This window comes from Homalodisca vitripennis, chromosome 6 (assembly GCF_021130785.1).
Source record: "Homalodisca vitripennis isolate AUS2020 chromosome 6, UT_GWSS_2.1, whole genome shotgun sequence".
Classification (NCBI taxonomy): Eukaryota; Metazoa; Arthropoda; class Insecta; order Hemiptera; family Cicadellidae; genus Homalodisca; species Homalodisca vitripennis.
This window is the reverse complement of record NC_060212.1, coordinates 95,967,853-95,984,745: the sequence shown is the minus strand read 5'-3', so window position 1 is coordinate 95,984,745 and position 16,893 is coordinate 95,967,853. Positions and strand designations below refer to the sequence as shown.

Sequence of the window (16,893 nt, the reverse complement as noted above, 5' to 3'; positions counted from 1 at the left end):
CTCCTGCAGAAGTAAATTTAAAGAGCTAAAGATACTCACATCAGTATCCCTTTACATCCAGGAAGTTATTCTTTACACTACTAATCAAAATCTAACAAGAACAGGACAGCTCCATTATTACAACACCAGACATGGAAACAATTTCATTTTGCCGAACCACCGTCTCAGCCTATATGAAGAGATGCTAAGCTACATGGGACCAAAATTGTTTAACTGCCTTCCTGACTACTTGAAGAAAATCTCCAGACAAAATCATTTTAAGAGGAAACTTCAAGAATGGCTCCTGGAGTGGTCTTTTTACTCAATCAAAGAATTCACTGACTTAAAACAACAACATCAAAATTTGTAAAATTAAAAACCACTTTTGTATATTTATATAAAATATGACTTTACTACCATGACGCCATTGTATTTCTCCATGAAATTACAAATAAAGAATTTTTGATTTGATTTTTTTAATTTGATTGGGTTTCAGATCAAAACTTTTTTGTCCCTGGGAACTATTGGTGACTTTTAACCAGGGGTTACTGAAGAATACCACACACACTCTTCTTAGGCTGTTATGCACTCTTTTATATGTTGCCTGTACCAAACTTTTTTATTTTATGATAAAAATTAATGACTAGAAAAATGTTTACATTTTAAAAAAATCTGTAAACATGGCATACTTTTATAAAACAAATGTACAAATTATCATTAATAATAAAAAAGGAATTAACCAAATATACAATTTTTCTTTGAGTAGGAATAATACTCTTTAGAAAAATCTCAGATGCAAAATGTTTTACCTCACTAAACACTACAGATAAAACTGTACACAATTAAACATTTATAGATTTTTTATTGTTACACTTAAAAAATTGTGTGCATATGAATCTTTTTAATTTTTTTAACTTGATAATTTTTAGCGTTCTTACAATAACAAAATGTTAGTGGAAACCAGTACTTCAAAGTTGTAGTATATATTTATAGTAGATTATATGGTAAATAAATTGTATAGTAAATTAATGTAATTAAAAAGTAAAAATTAAAATTTGGAACGGCCTGATATCCGGACATTAGTTTTCTTAAAAAGCTACAGGCTCGTCTATATAACAGAACATTAGCGTTTCTTGCTATTTCTTCACATGTTCGAATATTCTAACATTATACTATAAAGCACTTTAGGTAGATCTATAAGGGTTAAAAAGGTGTTTGACCTCTCCTTTTTATGCAAAAACTATTGTATGCTATCCTTTGATATCCTTATCCTATGTTATACAATTTTCACAACCCAATCAGGATGACAGTTGATAAACTTCCCTCGTACATAATGTGTTTGCTAAGTATTTTTTAGAAAACAAAAATTCCTTTTGATATTGCAACAATTAATTCAATTATTTGTTTGAAGTTTGTTTTTGATAATGGAATGATTGTGAAGGAAACAGTATTTTTCCAGACATTTGCCATCGTTCAGTGATACAAAAAATCAGTAACACAATTTCATGATGATTTTTTGTATCATTGAACGATGGCAAATGTACAGAAAAATCCTGTTTCCTTCACAATTATTTCAATTTCTTTATTGGATAGGCTTCATAAAATTATGTGATTGCAATATGTTCATTAATTTGTCACCACTGCTGCATTCTTCTAGTACAATTAAAATATTTTTAACAAAATTCCAAACAATTCAAGAATCACGTAGTTTATGTACCTTCAAGATTTGTTATGTATCTTTAACAATTATGTAACACAAGTAATATATTATAATATTCCTTTATCAACCATTTTAATTAAAAAGAGAATTTGATATAAAACTTTAATAGACCTGAAAGGACATTTTAAGAGCTAAGACCTTTAAAAATAATTATTCAATAAGTTTATTATTAAATGTATTCCATAATTTTTTTAAATGATTTTTGTCTGGACAATAATTGGAGTAAATATAATACATGTCATGTTTTCTAGACATCATCATGGTATTTTCTTATGTTGTTTTGAACTAAAAACACTTTTTAATTTAAAAAAATATTTTCCTATGAATTAAATATTCCAATTTGATAAAAATCTTAATTTTACAAACCAAACACTAAATCCAGAAGAGTCCCAGTTGGTGAAAGATCCGTTTGTGTGGAACCTCTTCATGATATGAGCGTACATGACGTTGCACTCCAGTAGCACTTCTTTCAGGAAAGGTCTCTGGAGCTTGTTGGTCAGTCGCAGATAGTGAAGTGTCCATACGTTAGTACCGAACTCAAATACTCTTGCAAGAGTTCCTTTTGCAGATTTGTGAAGCGTTGACTCTATAGTGGCTGGCACAGATGAGAATGCCTGGCCTATTATGTCCCCTGAAATGAATCACCAGTGGATATAATGCGATAGTAGATTGCACATGTTGCGTAGCAGGCTTCACTGAGGTGCTTGCAGAATTTAAAATCCATCATGCAAAAAATGGAAACTTTTACTTCCCCAAAGCAGACAAAAGAGAAATTGCCTACTAAGTGATCGGCTTCAATGATGCTTAAAAATGCATGGTTGGACATTCACCATAGAACTCATGCTTGCTTACAGATGAAATATCTCTCGAGATATCTTGCCACATGCAGTGTTCAAATAAAGTTCTGGTGAGCTAGGGAGGATACTATATAATGCTAGAGTGCGCTGAAATCAAATTGTGTCACTGACTTGTAAAATTCACGTTCTACTCTGTTATTTATTATTTTTACTTTGAATAAAAATGCCACATGTTATATCTTAAAAGCATGCTCACAACTTTATTTATTCTGCTATTTTCTTGTTGCTATCATGACTACCTATAAGACCAACGCAACAATACGAGTATTTACTGACACAGCCAAATCCTATGAAGTGATATGCACTGTCATTGAACTCAGTGTTGCCTATACAGAAATGAAGCTTCATGTAAAATTTCAAGTCTATTAGTCTATTAGTAAGTTCATTTTTGAGATATCATGTAGACAAACAGACAGAAATGAAAATTTTTCAGCCCCTCAAGTGATACATTGGCTTCACTAACGCTCAAACGACTAAAACCAAAAACCGGAAAGAACAAGCTAAATTGAAATAATCAGCAAGCCTCTCTAAATGGAAAACTAGAGATAATGAGTCAAATACGTATAATGAAAGTCATATTTTGTTTATTAAACTGATTCAGAAAGTCATTATAAATGGTGAGATATCAGTGATCTTTTTATTTGTTTGTTGAAATGTTCTATTAGCTACCAACGGAACAATGTTACATTTTTTATTTTAATAATTTGGAGATAAACATTTAAATATTAATGTTTTCTTATGGGACTGTTCAGTAAACTGAAGTAGCAGTCATGCTCGCTGAGTAAGGATATGATAAAGTTACACCTTAGTGTGAAGAACTGAAGGAACAGTTTTCCATCAATGTTATGGAGCATTTCATAAGTTCAATCAAGCATTTATCTAATTTATCCTACCATACTTCTTTCTATCAGCAATGTAATTATCTACATGGTATCAAGTAATTTATTTTTACAGTAAAACAACTGTACACTACATCAGTGTACTCACCGAATACTTCAACTTTAGCCGAGGTACTCCCGAACACATAACGCCTGTTCATGCTATAAGGTATGATGGGAGTCTCCTCCACGATGATGTCCAGATAAGACATTACTAATGCTCTGTTCTTCAAATCCAGGAAGACTGACGTGTGTTTGTTTATCAGAGCGCCTCCTCCCTTCAAAAGTAAAAGAATAAAAACATTGTAAATACATTTATTGTTTATAGCACAACACATAGCAATTTCATTACTTTCAAAACATATAGATTGACTTAAACTTGAAATATTTCATGACTTTTACTTTAAAATTTTGTTTTTTGAATAATGAATATTATTTTTTAGCTATACATATTTGTATAAAATGTTTATAATTTCCGTTAACTCATTAAAAATTACTTAAACAAAATATATACAAAATTTTCTTTATAAAAAGGTTTAATCTTAATTTTGTATATAAATGCAATTTTAAATTAAGGAACCCAAGTTATGTTTCATCTTAGATTTCCAGAAGTCTAGTACCGTTGAAATGAGAACACACAAAGTGTAAGTAATATTTAGAAAGTTTAAGCCATATGTTGGCAGTAATTATTTAACTGTATACATGCTGAAAATGCATGATTAAAACTATATTCCAGTTTATAACAAAATATAGTATTTTAAATATTCAAAATGCAAATGGCAATCCAAAATACTAATAACACAGATATGTGTTTAACCACAGTTGTGTTTTCTAACAATATTTTTCAACATATATATTTCAAAATTTTAATATTTTTTCTGTATTTTTAAATATTTTATTTTATTTTACACGCTTATATTTAAATGATTGCTTATTCTTGAATTATTTTTAAATTTTTAAGAAAAATATAAAATATCAACATTTTATAAGTTAACCAAAAATTAATTTGTACTATTTGTTTGTTTTTTATTGCTATATTATATTCCCCTAATCTTTTATGTGCAAACCCTCTGGTAGCTTTCTTTCCTAAGACAATATTCCGTACATTTTGTGTGTTTACACCGATGTGAGATCGGCTAGCATACCTGAACCACAACCGAGTGAGAGCTGACACACAGACCGGTCTGGGCGGTGGCTGTCACCGTCACCTCTATGGTACCCTGCTCCACAGTTGGCGTGATAGGGAAGTCTATGTGCTCCTGGGACTTCGGCTCTAGCTAGGGAACATTGCAGCTGTTCAAGCGTACAAACAATCCAACACTTGCAGAGATATAGTCATTTTGATTAATAGAAACTAATGTCCTGACAAAAATACATATAGAATAAATGACAAGTTGAGAGAAATCGCTAGTTAACTGCCACCGTGGTCTAACGCTCTGCTTTTAACATTTACTGCGTTATATATTAGAACTCATCTCAAATCCATAAATGTTTCATTTCAGAAACTTAGATTTTAGGATCTTGATACTTATGAATTATAAAAAAATAGAATCATCTGTTAATACTAATTGTTGTTTGTTTATATTAAGTATAGAGAGGAAACTCTGAAATTTATTTATAAGTTATAAATCAATAATATAAACAGATAACCTTAATTTTAACAATTCTTCAGCATCAAGACAGCAAAATCTAAATTTCTGAAGTGATGAGAAAAATAACAATTTATTTTTAAATATCAATTTTAATGAACCCATAATTGGTTGAAATGACAGTTTTAACCAATCCACAGTAATATTTACAGAAGCAGGCATGTAGCTGTGCCCATGACCTTGGGCATTGAGGGTAGTGGTAAGGCATGGCAGGGGGGGACTGTGTGCGTTTCTGCAAGTATAGACTACACAGACCGATGTTTTACGCACTTCTGTACAACTTGCATCTGCTTCGGTTATGTACACAGCCTCTTCTGTAGTTTACAAGATCTGCATACACACTTATTGTTACATTCCTTCCCTTCTGTTCATCCCCTCAACCTTTACAAGTATGGATTTACGGACAGCTCCATATATCACTATTACAATACTTTGACTCTTTTGGATTTTCATTTCCCCCTTCTGCAATGGTTTCATTCCTAATTTCTAGGAGTTTTTCTCAGTCTCCCATCACTACATGCAAGTGATAGAGTATATACTTTATTTTTCCACTAAACCTAATCTGTATTTCATAGTCTTCAATAACCCTGTTGTGTACATAAAAGTTAATGAGATTTCATAGTTATTTCTTGGTAGACTAGTAATTTAGATGATCACTAAAATGGTGACTAAATTGCAGTTATGGTTTAACATCTGCTACTTGAAGATATTTTTCAACATTGAGGTCAAAACATCTCAAGAATGTAACTGCGTAAGCAACGATTTGACACGGTGTGAACTAAAAAATTAGTTGTTAGTTAAGACATGTTAGTATAGACATCGGCCGTGCAAGTAAAAGAATAAGATTTTTTAATAATGAATTTTCATACTCACACATTCATGGAACATAATATTGTATAAATAATTAAAGTTTTAAGATTGACATTTCATAAATTTCATACATTTTATTATCTAAAATAGTTTAGATACCTCTAACATTATATTTAATTTAATTTATTTTTAATATTAAGATATTAGTAGTGAAACAACTGTAAATTTAGAAAGTTTTTATTACAGTATTAACATTGATGACACAGCTTAATGCTGTTATAATTAAAAAGATGTTAAAAAAATCTATGCTTATTTAAAGAATATAAAGTTTCAAGATGGCGGAGTTTCAAGATAGCGGGGTTTCAAATTTTGAAAATATTAATAGCCCAAGCAATAAAATTATTTATAATACCACATTGTACAAATTAACATTTAACAATTAATGCATAATCATACAGTACTTCAACATGTCGGCCACATATGAAATCTACCTTTCTTATGACTGTATTGGAAGGGTCATCCACTATAAGAAAGGAACTTACATACACCAACAACTGATGGTCTCCAGAAGAGAGCCGAGCGGAGTAGCTGGATACTCGGCCACCCTCCTCGACATGCACGAACTTGTAGTCGGGTGAACCGCTAAGTGTGAGCAGGACAAGCGTTTCCACATCATGGTGGCTGATCAGGTCCACCTGTAGTGCGATCTGCTCTCCTGTATAACACGAGCTGGGCCCCGTTACGTGCATCATGAGGTTGCGTTTGCTCGAGAACTGAAATACAGCAGAGCAACAGTCAGGTATAGAGTTGTCGATGCTAAAAAGTCAGTTACTGTATAATGCAAGTGACCTACTACTAGGGATCCCGGTATCCCATGTAGTATTTTTTCTCTGACACTCTCAGGATCTCAACATGTTAATCCCAAGATTATTGGTTTGTAAAAGTCACAACATTTTATTTAAATAAGTCATTAATAAGAAAATTTGTAGTAAAGAAGTATAATTATGTTTCGAATTAATGGTAAACATGAAATAAAATAACAGCAATACAATTTGTAGTGTACTTTTAAAGGAAGAATTTACCTTGTTATAATTTAATTATCGGTTAAATAAAGAGTACATTATAAAAGTAATGTACATCTTCTAAGAAAAATATATTTATTCATCTGATTGATTAAAATTATTGAGATAGTCTCCTCCTGCATCAATACACCTGCTGAGACGATTCTGCTAAACCTGGAAAGCACCCTGGAACTCTAACTGGAATGCTTTTTTGAACCTTGTAAGATGAGCTTGGATGTTCTCAGTTGGGGAACAAAAAAGTCACACGGAACCAAGTTAGGGCTGTAAGGAGGCTGGGGCACTTCGGTGGTCTTGTTTTGGGTCAGGTAGTTGGTAATGATGAAGGCCGCGTGACTGGGGCATTGCCATAGTGGAGTTTGAAATCGTCATTTATTACAGGCCTGCAACCCGGCGTTTCAGTCTCTTGAGCATCTCCAGGTAAAAGGCTGCATTAACAGTTTGTCCCTGTGGTAGAAACAAAGAATGTTTCCGTCTGTAGATGTAGTTTTTGTACGTTCCAAACGTTCATCATCTCCCAAGCTCTTACGGCCACATTTAAATTTAGCAGCCCAAAATTTCATTGTGATAAATGATGGTGTGGTCCCCGTTTGTGAAGGTGTATTGCCACAAACGAACTGTGTATTGAACAAATATTTAATGACAGCTCAATACTCCATTTTGTCCATTTTTACAAAACCTCACATCAACTCACTCAAAAAACTGTGCATCCAAAATTGCTGACACTTTGGTGAGTAACTGTCAACAGATGAACAATGAAATTCAGTAGCTTTTATTTTCAAGTGCTGCCAACTTCAAGTTAGGTCAGAAACTTGTCAGACCACCCTCATAAATAAAATTTGGTTAAAGTTTTACTTTAGAAGATGGAATCTCACTATTTAATCAACAATTCAATTCAAAAACTTATTTATCTCCAAATAAAGGAATTAAAATTACAGTACATACAACTGTTTCCTGGTCGTAATTTTGTAGGCAAATAAATATTTTTGTAGAACGTCACAATTTGCAGGCCCGTGCTGGCCCGGGGGGACAGGGGGACATGTCCCCCTGCGCCCTCGCCTTAAAGGTAAACCGGCGCCCTCTTGAAACTAGACGAAAAAGCCAAAAATCATTCGAGAAAAGAGCTAAAAAGGAAACAGGAGAGAAGAAAAAGGTAGTCGGAAGAGATAGCCACGTGACATTTCTCAGCAATACAACATTGATTAAAACTGTTAAAATTCTTTGTGATGAAATTGTAAGTAATATATCAGCTCAAGTGAAGGAAGCGGTAAAATTCTCCATTTTAATGGACACTACAATAGACATATCAGGAAATGATCAATGTTCATACGTTGTTCGGTTCGTAAACGGAGGCCAAGTGAAGGAAAGGCTGATAGCTTTACAATGTGTATCATCAACTAAAGCCGATGCTCTGATGGATTCTTTAGAAAATACATTGAAAAATGTCGGAATCCCAGTGGAAAATCGTATAGCTAATGCTTTTGATGGGGCGTCAAATATGAGTGGAGCCTATGCAGGCTTAACTGAGAAATTGTCGGAGAGAATTCCGAACCATATACACACTTGGTGCTACGCTCATGTTTTAAACCTAGTTCTTACTGATACAGCACAAATACTTCCTTCAACGATCACATTTTTTTGTTTGCTCCAAGAGGCACAAGTATTTTTAAAGGAATCATTAAAGAGACAACAGTTTTATTCAGCAGAAAATCCTGTTTTTAAACTCAGCGCTATTGGTGCTACACGTTGGCGGAGTAAGAGTGATGCTACCACTAAGATATTTGGCAGGATTGATAATTGGACAACAAGCACCCCACTTGACCCTTCACATCAAGCCATGAACTGACCGTAGCATTACAAAAGATTTCCTTGTCCCCTGAATTTAACACTACAGTGAGGAGTAGTGCAACAGGACTTCTTAGTAAGTTTCTAGAGTTTGAAACAGCAGTTATTGCAATGACCTTCCTGCAAATATTTAATGTTACTACACCGTTATCAGACTACCTCCAAACGAAGAATCTTGACTTTGCTCAAGCCTGGAGGCTAATAGAGTCAGCAACTGAAGACCTGCGAAATAGGTTTTATGAAACTCTAGAAGCAGCACACACATTCGTTAGGAAATTCAAAGAAAAGATCGAGGCGTCCTCAGAATTTGAGGATCTGAAAGATTTGATGATGGAAACTACATTCAAAAAGTCAAGGTCAAGGAAAGTAAAAAAAAATGGCCGGTGATAAATGTAGTGATGAAAGTGTTGCCTCTTCTCCTGAAGATACTTCTTTCAGGATAACTGTCTATAACTGTGTTGTAGACACTATAATACAAACGATGGAAACTCGTTTGAGTTAAAATGAGTTAAAATGTAACATGTAAGCCTTGCCGAATTGCTGACTGAGCGGGTCTACACATTTGCGCAGTGGCAGTGGGCGATTCTATAACGCAGTCATGTTGGGGGAGGGTAGGAAAGAGGAGATGCTTGAAAACATAAACAACTTAATTAGTTCAAAGTTTTTTGTATCTTTGATTTGTGTGCATTATCTGTAATATTTTTACAATGAACAGGTCTTTGCTAAAGTGTAAATTTTCTTCGTTACTGCTTGAAGAAAATTTGTGCTTCATGTAGCTTAAAAACACGTTTTTAGGTGTTTATTTTTTCAAAAATTCCCGGGGGGGACCGGATCTCCTGCCAACCTTGGGGGTATTCCATACCCCCCGACCCCCCAGTGTCCCAGTTGGTTGGCGCCCTCACCACCCCTGTCCCCCGCCCTTTCGACGAACCCAGCACGGGCCTGACAATTTGTATGAAAACTCCTCACCATTACTGTATTTAGCTTCATAATAATAAACTCACAATGAACGGCTCTGGTATCATGCTGAAGCCCAGGTCTGTGTTGATACTGAAGGCGGTGAAGTACCAGTCGTCTGCAGTTGCTGGAGCAGTGAGGGGTTCGAACTCCACACCTTCATGATCGTTCACTTTAATCTCCCTCCAACCCCAGTCAGCCTCCTTCATATCGTACAGGAACTGGGGACACATCACAGTAGAGACTTTCAGATGTAAATAAAAAACATACTACGACAGGAAACTATGACAAATGTTTTGAGGACTTAAAGTACAAATTAAGGAAACACTTACTTCAGTTCTACTACTCCTAGAGATTTTATATTCAAATTCTTCTTTTTCAAGGTTGGGACCTGTAATTAAAACTCATGTTACTTTAATTATTCAAAAATGTCATTTTTTTATCTAAACTGAATTTTGAACTTATAATTTGATTTACAAATTAATTATAGTGATTACTAATACAAACACCTTTAGAAATTAACTTATTAATAATTGAATTTCCATATGATAATGAATCAAACAAATGACCAATACATACACATCAATTCGTCAATCCCTGAAACGCAATCTTGCACTCCGTCACACGTTTGGTTCACAAAGTAACAGCTACTCAGATCACAAGGAAGTTCATCCTCCGTATCACAAAAACCTGTGAAATATAAACTAAAATGTAGTGTGTCAAAGTATAATACTAAATGTCTTAATACTATGAATGCCATTTCCATACTATCAATGTTTCTGGATAAGGATGTCAAACCTTCAATGTGTATGTGTGTTTGTGTGGGTGTGTGAGCAGTCGAGAATTACTTAAAACAACAACAGCAATTCCTGCATGATTCCAACTCTACTTAAGATGAAGTTTTCTTTGTTCCTCTACTCACTATCATTAATATTAAGTTTAATAGCATTTCAGTCATGTCATATCAAAACTATACATATTCTCCACTAAATTAATCATCTACAATTCTACAGGAAGATTGTACTTGTATTTTATAAAATTTTTGTTAATACACCATTCATGCCATTTTAAAAGTTTTTAGAAAACATTTTATTATTATTGGCTTTAAAATATGAACATGAGAGAAATAATAATTAAAAGTTATCCTGAAGGCATTTACAATTATTTATAATTAATTACAGTTTATTCTAAATAATATTTTTTAAATGTAACTCTTTTGAAATGTTTGAAAAAAAAACATTTCTTTGGAGATGTTGTTCTTACAAATTTACTGACATTAAATAATTTATTAATTTTATAAAACCTCAAAATTGATTATCAATTACTTTGGTAAACATTTCTTTTGTAAACAAATTTTAGTTATAAATCCTGATAATTATCCATTCTTTTCTAGAGTTAGGATTAATGCAGATCTAGTGAGAGTGTGATACAGATACACTTGCATTTATCGATACTGTTACCAGACCCGTACTGGTTTTTTTGGACAGTTACAGGAGCATGGGCTGGGCCTTGCCAAGCATTTATTTGAAGGGAGTGTTGATGGCCGCATGGTGGCAGGATATAACGGGCCCGGCTGAATATCTTTTCTGGGGCCCGCCAAAGCTGATTACATAAAAATCTAATAGTATCTCTCTGTCTATTACTTAATAATGTAAAAACTACTGGACTACTTAGACTATTTCTATTTTGAAAATCATTCTAGGCTACACCCCACTAAAGTTCTCTAAAGTTGTATTACAGCAAATGTCATTAGTTTAAATAGTCTATTAATAATGTAATCAATTGTTCTGTGTAAACATTGTTTTATGACAGCATAACCAAATGTTTAATTAATTTAACCACTATTTTCAATTTGTTATATTTATAGTCTTGAAAGTATTGAGTAAGCTTGATAGTAACAATACTTCTTATTTCAAACTTTTCTGCAACCTAGTATAAGACAATATCCAGATAAGAAAATTAAAACCTTTGGTAAAAATATTATTTTAACTGTTTGACATTTATTTGAGCAAATATTAAGAATGCAGTGGTTGGTCAGAAATCAAAGGCAAAGTTACCATGCAACTTTTGCTATAAATTTAAAGACTGTTATAAAACCCATCTTTGTTGTCTTTTGACAGAAGTAGGCTTCTCAGACCTTTGTATGTATGTATGTATATAAGAAAATATTTTTTTCTTGATCAGGGAACAAGGTAATATGTATGACAAAAGAAGTAATAAGACCAAAGCAAATTACAATGGCCATAAATATACACTTTCAACATATTTTCTTGAACATGCCAAGGCAAACTGAACATTGACGTTGGAAATATAATTCACTCAAACCAGAAGTGCCCATACATGTTCAAAGCTTATGAAATTATATGTTTTAAAATATACGTTGAATACAATTAAATACCTCTAAAATTAAAAAATACTTCTTTGTAAATTATTACCAAATATATTAAACACAGAGTATGAAAAGTACATTCAAACCTGAACCCGAGTCTTGCAGTATGTCTGCAGACGACATGACGACTAGACCTGCTGAGGTGAATGTATGGTTTGCATCAGATCCGCTGTCCATGGACATGAAATACCGATGTTGGTCTCCGCTTTCACCATCCCGTGATTTCCAGTGCACTTTATTAAATTTTCTGGAAAAGCAAATTTTTTTTAGTAAATAATAGTAATTTGTAATAATAATAATAATAATAGTAACTTTTTTCCCAGTTATAATAGGGGAACTAATTTTCATTAATAATAATTCTCTGCATAAAACAGTCCAGTTTTACAAGTATGTTACAATCTATCAACAATCTAACAATTTACAGTCCAACAACACTCATATTTGAATTTTGAATTTAGCTCCAGATCAACTTTACCTTCCTTTTATTACAGTGTCTGGTATCTGACACTGTCTCAGACTTGAATTCTGGAATCTGGAATGAAGAGATCCAAAGAAAGTCGGCGATGAAGAAGCATAAAACGAACCTTTACATCATTCCTATGTCACAGACACCTATAAATAGGTGAAATGGCAGTCTCATTGTCTCATCAGGTGCACAATCTTTTCAGACAACATAATTCCAAATTCCAAGAGTCAAGTCTGAGACAGTGTCAGATACCAGACACAGTAATAAAAAGAAGGTGAACTGGAGCTAAATTCAACATTCAAATTGAATCAACCCTTCCCTACCATAGCTACGTTATGTTTAGATCACTCGTATGTTATATACTAATAAAAATAAATATTTTTCTATAATTAGTTTGAATAGAACAAAGAATATTAATATAATAATAATATAAAAATTGATGAATAAAGGAAGATTAAAAAAGTATATTCCAAAACTGAAGGTCTACTAAATATTTAATATATTTTTAGATTTATTTTTTGTTTTATAGAAATTGTGAGCAGGATACCATGTGTAATGTAACAAGCTTTAATAAAGTTCCTAGAAAATTTTTTAAGTCTTTAGGTCAATTTTTTCTCAACTTATCCCCTTGGGTTATAGGCGTTGTCAACTCTCAACCAATTACTCTCTCTGCAGACAATTAGGATACACAGTGCTATAAAACTCCATGGAGCATCATGCACCATCATCGAATTCAATTTTGCCTATATATAAATTAAGTTTCATGCAAAACAGGTTAAAATTAAGTTTTAAGTCTACAGGTCAATTTGTTCTCAAGACGTCTTACGGTCAAACATACAGAATTATTACTAATTGCAATTATTAATACTTGTTTAAGGATATGTCTAAACAACTAATTCTTTTAAATGTGTTTCAATTTGAAGAGATATGACTGGTAAATATTATAGTTAAACAACAAAATGTTGCTTTAAAATTTACCTAAAATATAGTTTTTTTAATTCAAATAGTTTTCAAGGGATTTAATTGTATAACCCATTTATCAAAGGTTGCCATATACTCCTCAGTAATTAGTTACATCCCCAAACCTAAATCTGTCCATAGTTGAAACTTTCTAATTACATCCTGTATGTAATACGTTTTGCCCAGGAAATAATGTTACTCCAAAATATTGACTATCCAAATAACAATATTTGGGGGAGTGCCGGTGTCCGAGCGGTCTGAGACGTTGTACTAAGGATCTGAGTTAGAGACAGTGCAGGTTCGAATTCTGTCTGTGACCTTTGCACTTTTTATCAGTACCAACGACCTTGTACTGTATAGACTTTCCACCTTATTCTGTTTGATAAGATCCTCGCACAGGCCAGGTGGCCCATGAGGACGGACAGAATAAGGCAAGAAATAGAAAACAGTAAAGCCTGATATAATCAATGAATGGAGAATGATTATATTTACATAAAAAATACATAATTAAAAAAATAAAGCAATACTTGTAAAAATTAACACATTCTTGAAATGCAAAGATCAAAATTTAGTCCCTGAAATATTTTTTAAATAACACTAAAAGCATTTTCAATAAATATGTTTGATTGAAATTATTTAAAAATATCAGACATCAGTAAATATAATTTTATTTACAACGGCTTTTTCTCTACTTCTGGTTTGAGGTCCAAGGTTCCAAGTACCTTGTCGTTTTTTCAAACTGCATGAACTTCTCCACTATCCGGCCGAGTGATATCTCGTTGCCGGCCTGAAGGCGGTAGATCGAGCCTCGAACTGCGTGAACGCCGATGAAAGCTCCGACCCCTCCACTAGCTCGTACTTCCACCCGCTCTGCCTTGTGGTCCTTCCCTGTGTTTATCTCAAGTTCTGTCTGTAACAATGTAACTAACTATTCAAATATGAATGGGACCAGGGACTTAGCCAGCGAGAGGATCCAAGGGGTCCGGACCCCCGATTTTTCAATAATTATTTAGTTAACGATTATTATTATTTAAATAATTCTGTATTACTGACATGCACTGCTGAAAGATCGTCATAAACAAAAAAAAAAAAAAAAAAAAAAAATGGGCCAAGAACTTTTTAAGGAACAAAATGGGACCACACTGTCTGTCTACTACAGTATCAGTTGTCTGGACCCCTCCCCAAATTTTTCATGACTACGTTCTTTAATGGGACTATTATGTCCCTTTTAACCGCCGCATTCCTGGAACCGCGGCGACACTCGTTCGCTGGGTTTATAGTTACATAATAAAACCTCCCAGCGCAGTATTTTTTCCATTAAGAGTTTTTGACACAACACTTTTATCTTTTATCAAAGTTGAGTACATAAAGTAAACAATTAATAATGTTTACAAACATCTCAATGTAAATGTTTCAAATAATTACCAAACATATTACCACCATCACACACTATCTACGAATAAACATCCTCGTAAAAACATCAACGTATTAAGTAACCATTCCCGAACTCGTGCACGATGTAAAGCACGTTGCGTCCAAGTAGTTTGAGTAATGTCCACAAGACTGCACCACTAACTGGACAGCTATCTTTCAGGCATTTCTAACACAATATAACACCAAGTAATTCAATATAACAGCTGATACAACAAAAATAAACCAGCTGATAATATGAAAACGAGTATACTCGGGTGTGGCGTTTGTTCACAAAATTAGAGTTGCACTATGTATATATCGGGTGTGGTAGTTAAAATGTTAGAAATAGAAAAAAATATTTATAGATGTTAAATATACACGTAACCTATTTTGAAATATCATATTCCAAGAAAAAGTTTTGACGTGACAACGTCTTAAATTAGGTTGCGGCTCGGAGTCACTCATGAAAAAGTGTAACGCCCGGTAACGTTACGATGCCCGTCCAGTGCGTCCGCCGCACGGGATCCGCACGGGATAAAGCAGATAACTGTGGGTCCGCCGCACGGGATAAAGCAGATAACTATGTTTATTCGTGAAAATGTGGAGTGCTTAGATTCGTCATTTACAACAACTACAACAATAAAGGTAAATAATTGTACACTGATATTTCATTATCGTAAACTATGATTGATTGATTAATTGTTAGATTGACACAAAAGTTGAGAAACTGAGTTTATAGGTTATGTCATACTATTGACAAATGTTGATAGTGTTAAGTAAATTATTAGTTTAAATCACTCTGCAATCAATCGTAATTCAGTCGATTGAGAAGAAACAGCGCGTATTGCTAGTCAAACATTTAAAATAACAAATTATAACCTCTAACCTGTCATAACAGTGCGACCAAACAAACGAACTAAACCGACCAATCACCACGCGCGGAGTTAGAATTTAACTATTCTAATTTAAATATTCTACCGAGAAAAAGACATTGTCACGTAAAATCTTCGCCCGTAAAACCGACTTTACAGGCAACCATAATTTTTTTTAATACTATTTTAGTACTCTGACAAACGGACGGGGGAGACAAAGGGATGGATGAGTTGTAAAATATTATTGAAAGGGTTCAAAGATTTCTCCTAGCATTGATGAGAAGAAAGAATTGGGTGTCTAGAGGTGGAGCTTGGATTGAATTTCCAATAAATATTTGGTTTACACTGTAATGAGTCTTGAAAGTAAACATAGTAAAGTTATTCTTGTTATATCAGAAGAGTTATGCAGTAAGTTTTGTGTAATCGTCTATAGGCCTAGCGGTTGAATATAAAGGAAAAAGTAAAAAAGATACAGGATGTTTATATGACCAGGAAAAAGTGGAGGTAAGAAGCTCGCTGGGGACCAAAACGGGTTAAAGGTTTACAAACTATAAGTCATTTACTAGCTCATAAAATTTATACACTATTACAAACATTATATTTGTAATACAAAATACGTGACTGTTATAATGTAAATTTACTACTGAAACAATAACTAACTAAAACAAATTTTAACTATTCAAACATACGATTAAAATAACGTTAAAATAAACGAGTTAAAATATTAAACCTTGTGAAAATTGGCTGAATACACAAAATATTCATTTACTGAATCAATAATAGGCCTTCTCTAAGAGAAGGGTTTTAATCTTATTTGAAAATTTAATTATGTGATAGTTTTTTAATTGTGGCAAAGAATTATAAAGCTTAATTACTAAATAAAGTGGTGTTTGTTAGAATAAATTTAATTTTGTCGTATGAATTGGAATTACTACCAATAGAAAGCAACAACAATGGCCGGGCAGACTGACTGCTTGTAAGGACAGGATCGCTCAGTGGTCACCCGTACAAGCGAACAG

General features: G+C 33.3%; 1 protein-coding gene across 1 annotated transcript in view; it reads right to left on the bottom strand.

Moving 5' to 3' along the window:
- LOC124364573 (alpha-2-macroglobulin-like) overlaps nucleotides 1-16,893 on the bottom strand; it is a 55,113-nt gene that overhangs the window by 14,221 nt on the left and 23,999 nt on the right. The window contains exons 10-18 of the mRNA XM_046820131.1: nucleotides 14,312-14,499; nucleotides 12,250-12,410; nucleotides 10,354-10,464; nucleotides 10,107-10,165; nucleotides 9,822-9,995; nucleotides 6,436-6,666; nucleotides 4,580-4,711; nucleotides 3,544-3,712; nucleotides 2,066-2,330 (exon numbers count right to left, since the gene is read on the bottom strand). Coding sequence (XP_046676087.1) covers nucleotides 2,066-2,330; nucleotides 3,544-3,712; nucleotides 4,580-4,711; nucleotides 6,436-6,666; nucleotides 9,822-9,995; nucleotides 10,107-10,165; nucleotides 10,354-10,464; nucleotides 12,250-12,410; nucleotides 14,312-14,499 — 1,490 coding nt within the window. The remainder of the gene's footprint in view (nucleotides 1-2,065; nucleotides 2,331-3,543; nucleotides 3,713-4,579; nucleotides 4,712-6,435; nucleotides 6,667-9,821; nucleotides 9,996-10,106; nucleotides 10,166-10,353; nucleotides 10,465-12,249; nucleotides 12,411-14,311; nucleotides 14,500-16,893) is intronic.